General features: G+C 35.8%; 1 protein-coding gene across 1 annotated transcript; it reads left to right on the forward strand.

The window, feature by feature from the left end:
• The first annotated feature begins 1140 nt into the window (after window positions 1-1140).
• Window positions 1141-9164, forward strand: LOC121423371. The gene is made up of 3 exons (XM_041618732.1): window positions 1141-1569; window positions 3986-4201; window positions 7305-9164. Exons 2-3 carry the CDS (start codon window positions 4006-4008, stop codon window positions 7538-7540), a joined length of 432 nt encoding a protein of 143 aa, XP_041474666.1. The 5' UTR covers window positions 1141-1569; window positions 3986-4005; the 3' UTR covers window positions 7541-9164.
• The last annotated feature ends 4121 nt before the right edge of the window (window positions 9165-13285 follow it).

The following is a 13285-nucleotide window of genomic DNA, read 5'->3' on the forward strand; positions in this document are numbered from 1 at the left end:
ATTCATTGTATCAGAAATGGTTTCCCCCTGTTTGTATAGCCATTTCCCTCGGATAAAGAATCAAAATATAACATAGATAACACGTTTCTAATATAAGAACTTATAGTTTTGATTGGAAGTTATTTAAAATGTTTTTTTTTAGTTAATTACCCCCTTTTTGTCCGATTCCTAAGAACAAATTATTGACCCTTTTTTCGATAGAATTTTTCGGGACAAGGTGAACCCCTACAAAGGGTTAATTAGTATTTGCTTAGATTATTATAATAGGTAAACACGATTACAGCCGATCAGATTTCAGAAATACTGGAGACAAAACAAAGCTGCGATCTTTTAAAAGGCTCAGGGAGGCATGCTTACTTCAGAATGACATTAAAGAAAACATCACCGCAAGACATCATGGGACTGAAGCTTGTCAAACTTATTGAAATGTATATGGGAATCTGCAGGAAAACGGGGGGGGGGGGGGTTGATAACGCCCCCTTCATTATGATTGCCCTTATGAGATGTTGGATTATAAAAAAAAATACGCATCAACTGCGTTTCGAACCCGGGTGTCGAATTTTGAGACCATTGCTCTATACCAAAATGGTCTTGGCTTCCCATGCAAATACAAAAGAAGGTGAATTCATGTCTTGATGGGTTTTATTTTGATAATCATAATAACTGCAGCAATAAGATTGAAAGACAGTGAGATAAACGTCGGAGTTAATAAAAGTTGGCTCCAGAACTCCCGGTAAAATAAATGTTGCAAAGCCGTCTGCTTGTTATAATTGGAAAGGTTTTGCAGAAATGGCGCCAGTAACACCCCCGGCTAACAAATGCCGATCTTAGTGTACCGTGGCGCCATTCCTCCTGATCATGTGGCTTGTTAAGTACAGTATATAAGAAGTTATAACTCATGCATGAATCATGTTCCTTTAAGCTCATCCCTAAATTTTGAAAAAACTTCTCTGAAGTTAAGCTTGTGATAATCATAATTTATCATAACAATCATATAATAATATAATCATATATATCGTCGGGATCGTTGCGGTTGGAGATTCGTGCACCCCTCAAAACTGGAGCGTCCTCGCTCTGCCACCTCGCCTAGAGTTCCGTGCATATTATCCAGTTGCCTACCGTATGTGTGTGTGATGTGGCGCTTTCTCGCCGAGGGGGACGACGCATCAAGTGTGTGGAATTAAAACTATGGGCAGACGACACTCTAGCAGACAATAATTGGAGTCGCATAATGATTTTTAGGTGCGTTTTTAGAGATCTCAGCTTAGCATCGTCGACCGTTATGTCTCCACCTTGCTATATTATCTTCATCTGACATTCAAATCACCTGCAGTGTCGTGGGATGTGTTTAGGAAGGAGAGGGTTAGAACTAAGATGAGCGTGATGACATTCTCGAATCTGTATTGGGGGTAATGAAAATGCTTGCTCTTCCTGGCATTACTCGCCGACAATTTGTAAGGATCAATTTTGTGAATCAAGTCCACTTTCGCCGAGGCATCAATTTCAACCTTTACTCAATTCCAGCATTCTAAGCCCTCCCCGATACTTTGGGATAAGAACTTAGAATCAGTAAGTATGCTTTATAATATTCATATTTTTTCTCTTATTTTACAATATAGCAAATATTCCATAACTATAAACTTCGTATTTGTTGATCGTTGAATCAATTATGATTCACCCATTCGTTTGTTTTTCATTATGCTCCAGTGCACAAGGAAACTATTCTTTTTTGGCGGGTGAGAAACTGAAAATGAAAATGTCGAACTTCAGCTGGAATTGTGAGTGATTAACTATTCGTTTATGAAGGTTGTCTAAACAATGACGCATAGTTCAAGAGTCTGGCGTCTACAGCTGCAAAATGCATACAAAACAGTTTTTAATGTTTCAAGATACATTTAGATAGATCCATGCTTATCTCCATTCAACTAATAAAACATATCCTTTAAAATATAGAATCTAAATCTAAATAGTTCACTGCGAAGATTTTCTAGCAACACCATGTGTCTATAATTAAACGACTGATTCCTTGCAGTTGGTTTAATTGTACTAAATACTATTTTAATAATTCTCATGAAATTTCAATGAGAGGCTTCACTGAGGTAAATTCTCCTCATGCACTCCTCTTTAGTAGAGTTATGATTGAAATATATTCATATCACATGAAATAGTTTCCGGGATGATTATGCATGCATGACCCTGGAAAGCGGGGATATGCTGGGGTGCTGAAGCACCCCCCCCCCAAAAAAAAAAATCCTTGGGGTGCTGCGTGCTTTTTTTTTCCACAGACAGCACCCCCGGTGCTGCGTGTATTATCTTCTATAGATTGCACCCCCTGGAAATGTGATAGATATGACAATTGTCAGAAATGCAGAAATGTATACTGAAAATGAACCACATTTTTAAGGAAAACTTTATTTTCTGTTTGTCAAATTCACCTCAACACCCCAACTAAAAATCGCTCCAAGGGTCCTGTATGCATGTATTATATACCAACATTAAATAAAAATGTGAACTTGCAAGAAGATTGCAAGAATACAGCATTAAGAGTTTCGTCCTTCATCAAAATATTTTGATTACTACTTGAACATTTTAAAATTAACTATTCACATGATGACTAATTCTATGTTTGATATCTGTAACCACAAATGACCACCGTGGTGATGGTAGTTACTAACCAACTTAACAAAGCAAAATAATTATTAAACCAATTTTGATGACCTTTTGCGGGTTACAGTGGTTGGGTATATCAATGAATTCGTCATAGTGATTTTATCTCTTGTTTATCCTATTTATTTACATATTTCCGCATTATGAGAAGGGGTCATCCCATTCTGTCAATCTATGATATAGGGAAGATATGCTGAAGGGGTATTAAGATTATGGTCGGACGAAGATGTGGGGCTGAAAACTTCAAGTCATACCCACATCTATTTGGTTTAGCTGTAATAGACACCAATAGGATTTTGGGGGTGAAAACGGACCCATGTCTAAAGATTTCGATTCTTTAATATTTTAAATGGCCAAGACTCGTATATTCCGTGAAAATATGACCCATGCCTAAGATTCTCTGTGATGGAAAGGGGGCGAATGTTTCATGTTCTGTCATAAAATTTTTTTCTCAGCGACACATACCCGATATACATATATCCCCTCGGGCCCCTTGTCCCAACTTCAAGAGACTATACACCCATGCTTACATGAGCTCCATCGATTTTTATTCATGTAATATTGCCCCCATTTTGGTGTTTAATTAACAAGATATGTACCCTTTTCATAAAATCCTGCAAAGCAGTCCTTAAGAAATGTCTCCCTTTTTAGATAACTATACACTCTAAAAAATGAAGTGCTAATTTAGCTCTTAAAGAGAGTGTATAGTGACTGCACTTCGGAGTGCTGATTTGTCTAGATCAAAATTGAACTAGACAAATCAGCACTCCGAAGTGCAGTCACTATACACGCTCTTTAAGAGCTAAATTTGCACTTTATTTTTTAGAGTGTATGAAAAAAATCAGGTCGCCCTTTTGCGCACGATTAATTTACAGAAACGTATATATCATCGTAACAATTCTAAAAGGCCTTAGAATGTTAATATGTTCAGTTCTAGGTACATTAAAATATCAAAACATGACAGGCCACCGTTCGTCACTAGCACAAAAGGTGGGGAAGGGGGGGGGGCTTGGGGCCATACCCCCAAAAAGTTCTACGATTAAAAAAAAAGAAAACTGATAAAACGATTCACATCGTTTGTGGTGCACGGAATTTCGTAATTTTTCGGAGTTTTGAATGAAGTTTCAAAGTGCTAAACTGCTGAATTGATGTAAAATTCTGAGCAATAATTACAAATTCAAATGAAATCAAGGCTCAATAAGTTAGGAATGTTAAGCTGATATCTTTCAATTTCAGCTAATGCCATATTGTGCTTAATATTCTTTCCAGTGTAAATTTTTTTTTCTTGTTTTGAAATCAAATATTATTTTTCTCAGAGATTGGCCGACCAGATTCACGATGGCATGCAGCGCGTCATCAGCGACCACGGGAAACGATGAACTTGACGTCTCGATCACGGAGGCGATCATTCAAGCCCATTCTATGTACGACGAACTCTATAACACCCGGCAGCTCGAGAAGGTGGTCGATTGCATCTATGCCGAGGATTGTTGCGTCATGATGGAAGGGCGTGACGTCATCAGGGGAAGGAAAGGTGAGTTAAATCATGCAATAGTTTTCTGAGTAACCTTAAATCATTACTCACGATTGTACGTGGTCAGTTGGTGGTTATCTGTATTTTAAAATTTGACCTCTTATTCTTTCCCTAAATAAAAGTGATACTTAACTGGAAGTCGTCATGTTTTAACATTTTAATAAACATAACTTTGTAGGCCTATAGCGCAGTTTTCATATTCAGCTGTATATCATTCATCGCTGAAAATGACGTCTTAGTTTTTAATGCACCACTCTTGTTTTCCTTTGTTGGATTACTCTTAGAAACTCATTACCATTCGACCTTTTGGGGATTACCAGAGTGGAAAGGTCACCGTCATGTTAACTATGAAAACGATAATCGCAAGCTTAATAAGCAGTCTCAAGTTATGAATAATGATAACCTTTTAAAAGCATAGAGAAAATGAAGGAAGCTATCAGGAAAAAAATATGGACAGAAAAAATAGAGATAGAGTGATGAGGAATGGGAGGACGGAGTAAACGAAAAGAGCGATGGAGATAGATATAGGATTAAAATCACATCGAATAAAATCTACTCAAATTTGAAAATAGAGGGACACTTCATAGAATTCTTTTTGAAATGACTAGCAAATTTTTAATATAATACAGAAAACAGCGTTAGGTGTGAACTATATATGCCTATTTTGTGAACGCGAGAGACAAGAATCGTGTGCGGTTAAGCTTGAAATTGATGACGTCTTTATAAAAAAATATGAACTATGATTAGAAATACGATTCGATGCTGTTACGATATTGAATACCGAATAAACATCAAAGAAAATTTTAATTAAATTATTTTTTTTTACTTTTTGTCTCACCTGCGAAGCAGAGTGAGACTATAGGCGCCGCTTTTCCGACGGCGACGGCGACGGTGGCGGCGGCGTCAACATCAAATCTTAACCTGAGGTTAAGTTTTTGAAATGACATCATAACTTAGAAAGTATATGGACCTAGTTCATGAAACTTGGCCATAAGGTTAATCAAGTATTACTGAACATCCTATTACAGTTTCATGTCACATGACCAAGGTCAAAGGTCATTTAGGGTCAATGAACTTAGACCATGTTGGAGGAATCAACATCGAAATCTTAACCTGAGGTTAAGTTTTTGAAATGTCATCATAACTTAGAAAATATATGGACCTAGTTCATGAAACTTGGACATAAGGTTAATCAATTATCACTAAACATCCTGCGTGAGTTTTATGTCACATGACCAAGGTCAAAGGTCATTTAGGGTCAATGAACTTTGGCCGAATTGGGGGTATCTGTTGAATTCCCATCATAACTTTGAAAGTTTATGGATCTGATTCATGAAACATGGACATAATAGTAATCAAGCATCACTGAACATTTTGTGCAAGTTTCAGGTCTCATGATTAAGGTCAAAGGTCATTAAGGGTCAATGAACTTTGGCCGATTTGGGAGTATCTGTTGAATTACCATCATAACTTTGAAAATTTATTGGTCTAGTTCGTTAAACTTGGACATTAGAGTAATCAAGTATCATTGAACATCCTGTGCGAGTTTCAAGTCACATGATCAAGGTCAAAGGTCATGTAAGGCCAATGAACTTTGGCCATGTTGGTTTTTTTGTTAAATAACCATCATATCTCTGTAAGTTTATTGGTCTAGTTTGGGGGTATCTGTTGAATTCCCATCATAACTTTGAAAGTTTATGGATCTGATTCATGAAACTTGGACATAATAGTAATCAAGCATCACTGAACATCCTGTGCGCATTTCAGGTCACATGACCAAGGTCAAAGGTCAATGAACTTTGGCCGAATCGGGTGTAACTGTTGAATTACCATCATAACTTTGAAAGTTTATGGATCTGATTCATGAATCTTGGACATAAGAGTAATCAAGTATCATTGAACATCCTGTGCGAGTTTCAAGTCACATGATCAAGGTCAAAGGTCATGTAAGGCCAATGAACTTTGGCCATGTTGTTTTTTTTTGTTAAATAACCATCATATCTCTGTAAGTTTATTGGTCTAGTTCATAAAAAGTGGACGTAAGAGTAACCATGTATCACTGAACATCTTGTGCGAATTAGAGTAGTTTTCAAAGTCAGTACTGCTGCTATATTGAACTGCGTGATGCAGGTGAGACGGCCAGAGGCATTCCACTTGTTAATTATTTACACAGAATAAACCAAAACAAAATAATACATCTTACATATCTTGAAGATTTAGTTCTGACTTATTCCAAATGATATATATATATATATATATATTGTAAAGAAATGAATGAATATATAATATATATATATATATATATAATATATATATATTGTAAAGAAATGAATGAATATATAATATATATATATATACATATACATATCCGAGTTGGCTGGCAAAGGTTCCTTAACTTTAAAGTCCACAATGCTGCGACGATGAAGTTGATCAATGTTGAAACAATATAATAAGAGTCACTGCAATGGGTTGATGATGATAAACAGTCGATTTCAGCAATCCATGGGTTGAAAAGCGTCCATTAAAAATGGTTGATGATCTCGATGAGAACTGAGAATTACTCTCTCAAAATAACTGCAAATAGATCATTGATGATATGCAAATAATTTCACGGAAGATAAATGTTGTATTCCAGTTGGAAAAAAACTATGCTCTGACAAAAAAAATCTGATGTGAGACTCTGGATCTGATATGATGATGATGATGATGAAACTGCCAGCTTATATATAAATTTCCACTATTCTGAAAGCTGGTATTGTCTTTATTAAAGAACATTCTCCTCCTATAGCAATCATAATTCTAGAAGACTCTTAAATGACCTCAGTGAAATTAACAATGTAAACAACATAGCTAATCCTACTGTCCCTTTCCATATATAAGGCCCTATTGTCTGCCAAGAATCACTGCCCTGCCTTATGCCTACATACCAAATCTTAATCAAGACATTCTGGAATATTCTTATTATGCAATTAACTCCTTAGAGAGAGAGAGCGAGAGAAAAAAAACTAACTGGATGAATGTTTATGTAATTTCTCTTACAATTTTTCGTATACATAGCAATGCAAACAATTAACATTTTGTTAAACAATTTTGTTTCTTACAGCTTTACTCGAGCTTCTCTGTGGCTTTTCAAAGGATCCCAGTCATCACAGGGTTGAAAGCACAGCGATGGAGATTCGTGAAATCACAGCACCGGGACAGAGAATTTACGAGCTGGGTCGCTATTCCTTTTTCGACATCCCAAACACGGGACGCGCTGACGGCAGACACGTGATCGTCTGGACTCGAATTGGCGGGAAATACCTGATCACTTTGCAAAGTATAAACCCGATTACATGAGGGTGATCGTATGCAGGTGTTTTCTACATCGCAACAGCATTTAAACTCTAAACAGAATGAAAATAAATAGCCATAAGAGCAGACTTTTCTTGTGAAGAAGTAAGCCTAGATTGTTTAGATATTGCACTAGAAATTATTTTTCTTCTATTTTCTGAGTAACTTAGAGGCACGGGACACTGTTTTTCCTCCGAATGTGGTGCACGATTCTCATTAAACAGTAAAAATTATGAATGAAGAGATCAAATAGATAGAGTACAGCAAGCTGACATTTACTAACAAACATCGCCGTACGATTGTGACTCCTCCGGTTGCAGTGCAATAGCTATTTTGTCACCGTGTCTTCTGTGACAAGTTAGAACCGCTTAAGCCCGCGTGTCATCCTTTATTCAAAGTAAAATGCCTTGCACAAGGATAGGAGTGCTGTGTCAGGAATCGAACCCCAGATTTCTATGTCATGTTGAACACACTCATGAAATTCTTGAGAGATCGTCCATTCGATAGTCACAAGCGATATTCTTAGGTCGAAGGTGAAGTGATTCTTATAAGGCTTATGATGTAAGCTCGATTTAAAGATCACGTTTCTAAAATCATGAATATACCAATAACTTCATCTCGACTATGATAATAACTTCATGTAGAATAGAACATATACAGCACCAGTTGGATGGGTGTTTTCACCAAGCTGTCCGTAAGTATACGAGTTCCTTCACGAACGACTGTTGATCCCTTTTCTTGTGGTAAAACTAAATGATGCGTACCAGGTTGCATAAAAATTTTGACATAAAAAATATGGCAAATAAATTTATGTCACGCCACTTACACATAAAAAACTCTTGGCAAAAAAAAATCTGAGTTTTTCTTTTATGCAACAGGCCCCTGATTTCCATTGGTGTTCACGTTGATTTAGTTTCTAAGAAAAGATAATCAGTCGATCGTTCGTAAAGTCGCTCGTAACTTTCAAACAGCTCGTAACTTACAAACAACAACGTATAAACACATATTCATTACAAAATCTGCATTTCAGCTCAAAGATGAGTTGGATAAAACATGTAATGTATTGATATTTTTTTCCTTTTTTGTCAGCGGTTTGTTGAATCATGGAAATCCTTTGAAAATATGTATCGAATAGAAATATGTTGTTTGATTATGGTGTGTATGTATACTCCGAGGCCCGGGATCACCATGGAGCGCTATCAGGAATATCGCTATCTAAACCATGTAAACGTAATTTATCAAGCTCCACTCTGAAAGTAAGTATAATTACCAATGGGTGATTTCAAGTACGGTGTTGACCTTTTGGTGTTGGTGTTAGGTCAATTTTTACACGATTATAACACCAAACATAAAATGAAGATGGTCCTGAAAAGTAAGTCACTAGTTGTTGAGGTGTTAATAATGTGAAGTGGATCATTTTTGCAAACTCTGAAGTTTTGGAGCCAGGGGAAGCAATCCAAATTTCAACACCAACACCAAGGCCAACACTGGCCTTGAAATCACCCAATGTACATGACCCCTTGATTAATGTAATGATTTATTATAGATTGTAATCATTAATCGTCGACGTCATCATCATCATCATCATGATCGTCATCGTCGTCATCATCATAATCATCATCATCATCATCATCATCACCGCCACCACCACCACCATACCACCACCATCACATCATCATAATCATTCACCGTTATCATTATTATTATTATTATTGTTAATATTATTTTTTATCCTTGTTACCATTGCAATATTCTTTTTTTCTGAGAGAATCATGTGCATTACAATATTGCAAATCAGAATTCTCATATCAGTACACAGTTCGCACTTTGACATATCCCAAATATTTTATCTAATCAACGTCCTGGATGTTGTGAATGATGAAGTTTGATTTTGACGGATTGGATGGTGTTATTTTTTATTGCAATTTGTAACTGACTCGGCTTCACTGTTCATATTCTTTCTCGGTATTTTCTGCAATAAAAATTATATAGCACAGAGATATTATTATAAAATATTAAGAAGGCTTTCTCTATGAGAAAAATTATTTCTAATGAGATTGAAAAGTGTATAGATATACACTGTAAGAATGAAGTGCTAATTTAACACTAAATGTCCTTGTATAGTAACTGCACTTTGAGTGCTGATTTAGTCATTCAAATTTGAACTAGAAAATCAGCACTCAAAGTGCAGTCACTATACAAGGACATTAAAGGAAACCAAAACCCAAGAAGAGAAGCAATCTTATTGAAAAGATTAAAATGAGAGGAACAATTTAAAGAGAGTTTCATCAAAATGTGTTATGAAATAAGCAATTTATGGACGTTTAACAAGTCTTGTACTTTCTATGGGGATCCTCATATTTGCAAACGTGCTTCAAAATGGCTGATTCTGTGGACAACTTTGTTTTGTACACAAATTTTCATATTTTCCCCTTTATTTTACATATTTCACATTATCTCCTCCTGACCTTGGCAGATGTGGTGTCAATTACATTTTCCCATGACATTATGTTGTGCTCAGAAGGAGGCAAGGTGCAATTTGAAAGATAATGAGGAAAATCTAAATTTGCACTTCATTTTTAGAGTGTAGAAAAGAATGCATTAATTTTACCAAACTCAAATAGAATGCTTTCATAGTGTGTGCTTTTTCAAAGGTGAATAATGTAAGCATCTCAAATAGTGCACGCCTTGATGGCCGGGGGCAGGTTTGCATCCCTAACACACTCGACACTACATTATGTGCGCCCCAGTCATGCCAGTGCCCTGATCAGTGTGTCGGCAAAGATCTGCATTCATACTATCAAATTACGACAATGCTGGAATAATGGAAATTTTGAAATTAGATACTACCCCCGGTACTACCCACATCGCTTTAGAGTTGAAATTGTGATTACGTGCGATAATGCAAATGAATAAAATGAGAAAGGAATGGGAATGAATGATATTATTTTTGTTGGTTTTAATTTCAAATACTTAAAGGACAAGTCCACCCCAACAAAAACTTGATTTGAATAAAAAGAGAAAAATTCAACAAGCATAACACTGAAAATTTCATCAAAATCGGATGTAAAATAAGAAAGTTATAGCAGTTTAAAGTTTCGCTTATGTTCAACAAAATAGTTATATGAACGAGCCAGTTACATCCAAATGAGAGAGTTGATGACATCACTCACTCACTATTTCTTTTGTATTTTATTATATGAAATGTTTTTATTTTCTCGTCATTGTCATGTGAAATGAAGTTTCATTCCTCCCTGAACACGTGGAATTCCATTATTTTAACATTTTGTGCTTCAGGCAAGGAGGTCCTAATCGTCAAATTCGTAAAAACTGAAATATTGTATAATTCAAACAATAAAAAACAAAAGAAATAGTGAGTGAGTGACATCATCGACTCTCTCATTTGGATGTAACTGGCTCGTTCATATAACTATTTTGTTGAAAATAAGCGAAACTTTGAAATGTCATAACTTTCTTATTTTACATCCGATTTTGATGAAATTTTCAGCATGTGCTTGTCTGATTTTTCTCTATTGATTCAAATCAAAATTTTTCTGAGGTGGACTTGACCTTTAAGTTGAATTTATAACAACAGTTTACTTTAGCATTTGTGATCGCTAATGAAAATGTGTATCAAATCGTTATTACCGAATAAAGAACGCAATACAAAACCTCTGAGATTCCTATTCAAGTCTAATTATAAAGTTTATTTGAAAAAAGAATCCGACAGCAGGCTTGCATAAGATGTGCCACTTCTTTTGTCCTTTGATTAATTTTTAATTCTTAGTATTTTTTCTTTATTTCTCTTATCCCCCTTTACATTCGATCCCCCTTCTCTGTTCATATCTCTCCCCCCTCTCCAACTCCTGCAACCTCTTCCTTTCGCAGCAGATATTAGGTTTCCTTTATCATGTACTTGTTTCATCTGCCAATCCGTATCAGCAGGAACTACTGAAATCAGTCTAAAAAGGAATAAAAACAAGTGGGCAATTCAATAAAAATAATACAGAACCCTGTTTAAAAATGAAACCAAATACAATTGTTTTTTTGCTCAATCCGAAAGAAATCTGATTTCATAATAATGCACATGTTCAATCTTCACCAAAAAAAAAAAGAAAGAAAAAAAGGCACAAATCCTTACATTGTTTGATTTTGCGAAATCCCTTTGTTACGTCACGCCTAGCTTTAAAGCATTTGGGCCAATCACACAACGCCGTCTGGAACTACTTCGCACAATAGTGTGATTTCATTGTTACGTCACCCCTAGCGCTCAAACTTTGCACCAATCAGAAACCGCAAAATGCGCCTTGACAGTGAAAGGCCAAGATGTAGCTAGGCGCTAAACAACACACAACACAACGCTATACTGAATGCCACCGAGCTAGAAGAGCGTTGACGAGATGCAATGTCTAAACCACTTGTTCTTATAATCGAGTTTTTAAAAGGGATGAGAAATGTAACAAAAGAGAGGAACAAAATAAAACCAGTTGGCAGATAAAGTAAGTTTAAATTCTCACATTAGAAATAATAATAACCTATCGATTTTTGGACTGTTTTAAAAGCTTTAACCTTATCATGTTTATTAGTCCAGTACTGGTTTTTCAAATAATAGTGATATAGTAAAACATATCCATACAGCGTACTTTTCTTCAGAGCAAATTTTGTCAAAAAATATACATTAACATTGGTTTAAAACTTGAACAAGCCATAAATAGAAGAGTACGATGAAGACACTCTTTCAGAAAATATTATACCATTATTGTTGGTTTTAAAAGAGTTGCATGTCAAACGAATGTAAGTTAATGTTTTAACCAACCCATTAGGTTGGTCAAAAGAAGAAGAAAAAAAAAGAAGAGGAGGAGGAGAGAAGAAGAATTCATCCACGTTTTGGATAAATTGGATTTGAGGTTTAAAAGTTATGACCTAAATGTCCAAATTTTATATGAATTTTGATAATTTATTTCCATGTTCTCAATTGAAATATGGCCAAATATAAATTAAACATTCTTCATTCATTTCTTTTGTGATTGAATTAACCCAAATAAATTGTGTGGATTTTTATCTGTGGATATCTCGATAATGTTGATTTATTACTGATATAGTGATGTCTATAAAGCCCTGCATGCACAGCTTTCCTGAAAACTTTTCAAGTCCCTCCACTGATTTAGATCGGTTTCCCTTTCCTTTTAGCTTTTAATAGTAAAATCTCATTAAATTCTCATCGATTTATACGTGAGAAAAATAGCCAAATCGTATAAGCAAACACACCACTCCAACTGCACCACTCAATAACATACAGTTCATCAAATGGAATGACAAGATATATCTGTTAATCATTATTTCCAGAAACGGATATTGATTCGGGAACGACAAAGAAAAACACATCTTCTAAAGACATGAATGCATCGCACGCATTGACAGGCAATAGCCAAACAACCGAAAGCGAAAAAGAACTTTGCCGTGAACAAGAGATAGCGTCCTTTACATCGTTACTCTCTGCAAGTTTAAATCATGGCAATGGCGTTTATGATCCGGTTAGCAGTTCAAATTCCACTCTACCAGAAAATCTGACAACGCGCTTTCAGAAGCTTTCACTCCGAAGTACCACCGATGACAATTCTTTGCAGAATGGAATAGATTTTGATAAGGGCGCTGACCGAGACAATGGTGACAGTATTCCAAAGAGTGAGTTATCTTCGTCTGATGTTGACATGGCGGACGAAATCGTGGAAGATTGCGACGACGGAGTAT

The sequence above is a fragment of the Lytechinus variegatus genome, chromosome 10 (genome assembly GCF_018143015.1).
Source record: "Lytechinus variegatus isolate NC3 chromosome 10, Lvar_3.0, whole genome shotgun sequence".
In the NCBI taxonomy this organism is placed as follows: domain Eukaryota; kingdom Metazoa; phylum Echinodermata; class Echinoidea; order Temnopleuroida; family Toxopneustidae; genus Lytechinus; species Lytechinus variegatus.

What these genes read in the sequence shown, in the direction of transcription:
- LOC121423371 (XM_041618732.1), top strand. Translation starts at nt 4,006, where the DNA reads ATGGCATGCAGCGCGTCATCAGCGACCACGGGAAACGATGAACTTGAC. An exon ending in CGTCATCAGGGGAAGGAAAG is followed by an intron (nt 4,202 to 7,304) that starts GTGAGTTAAATC and finishes TGTTTCTTACAG; the next exon opens with CTTTACTCGAGCTTCTCTGT.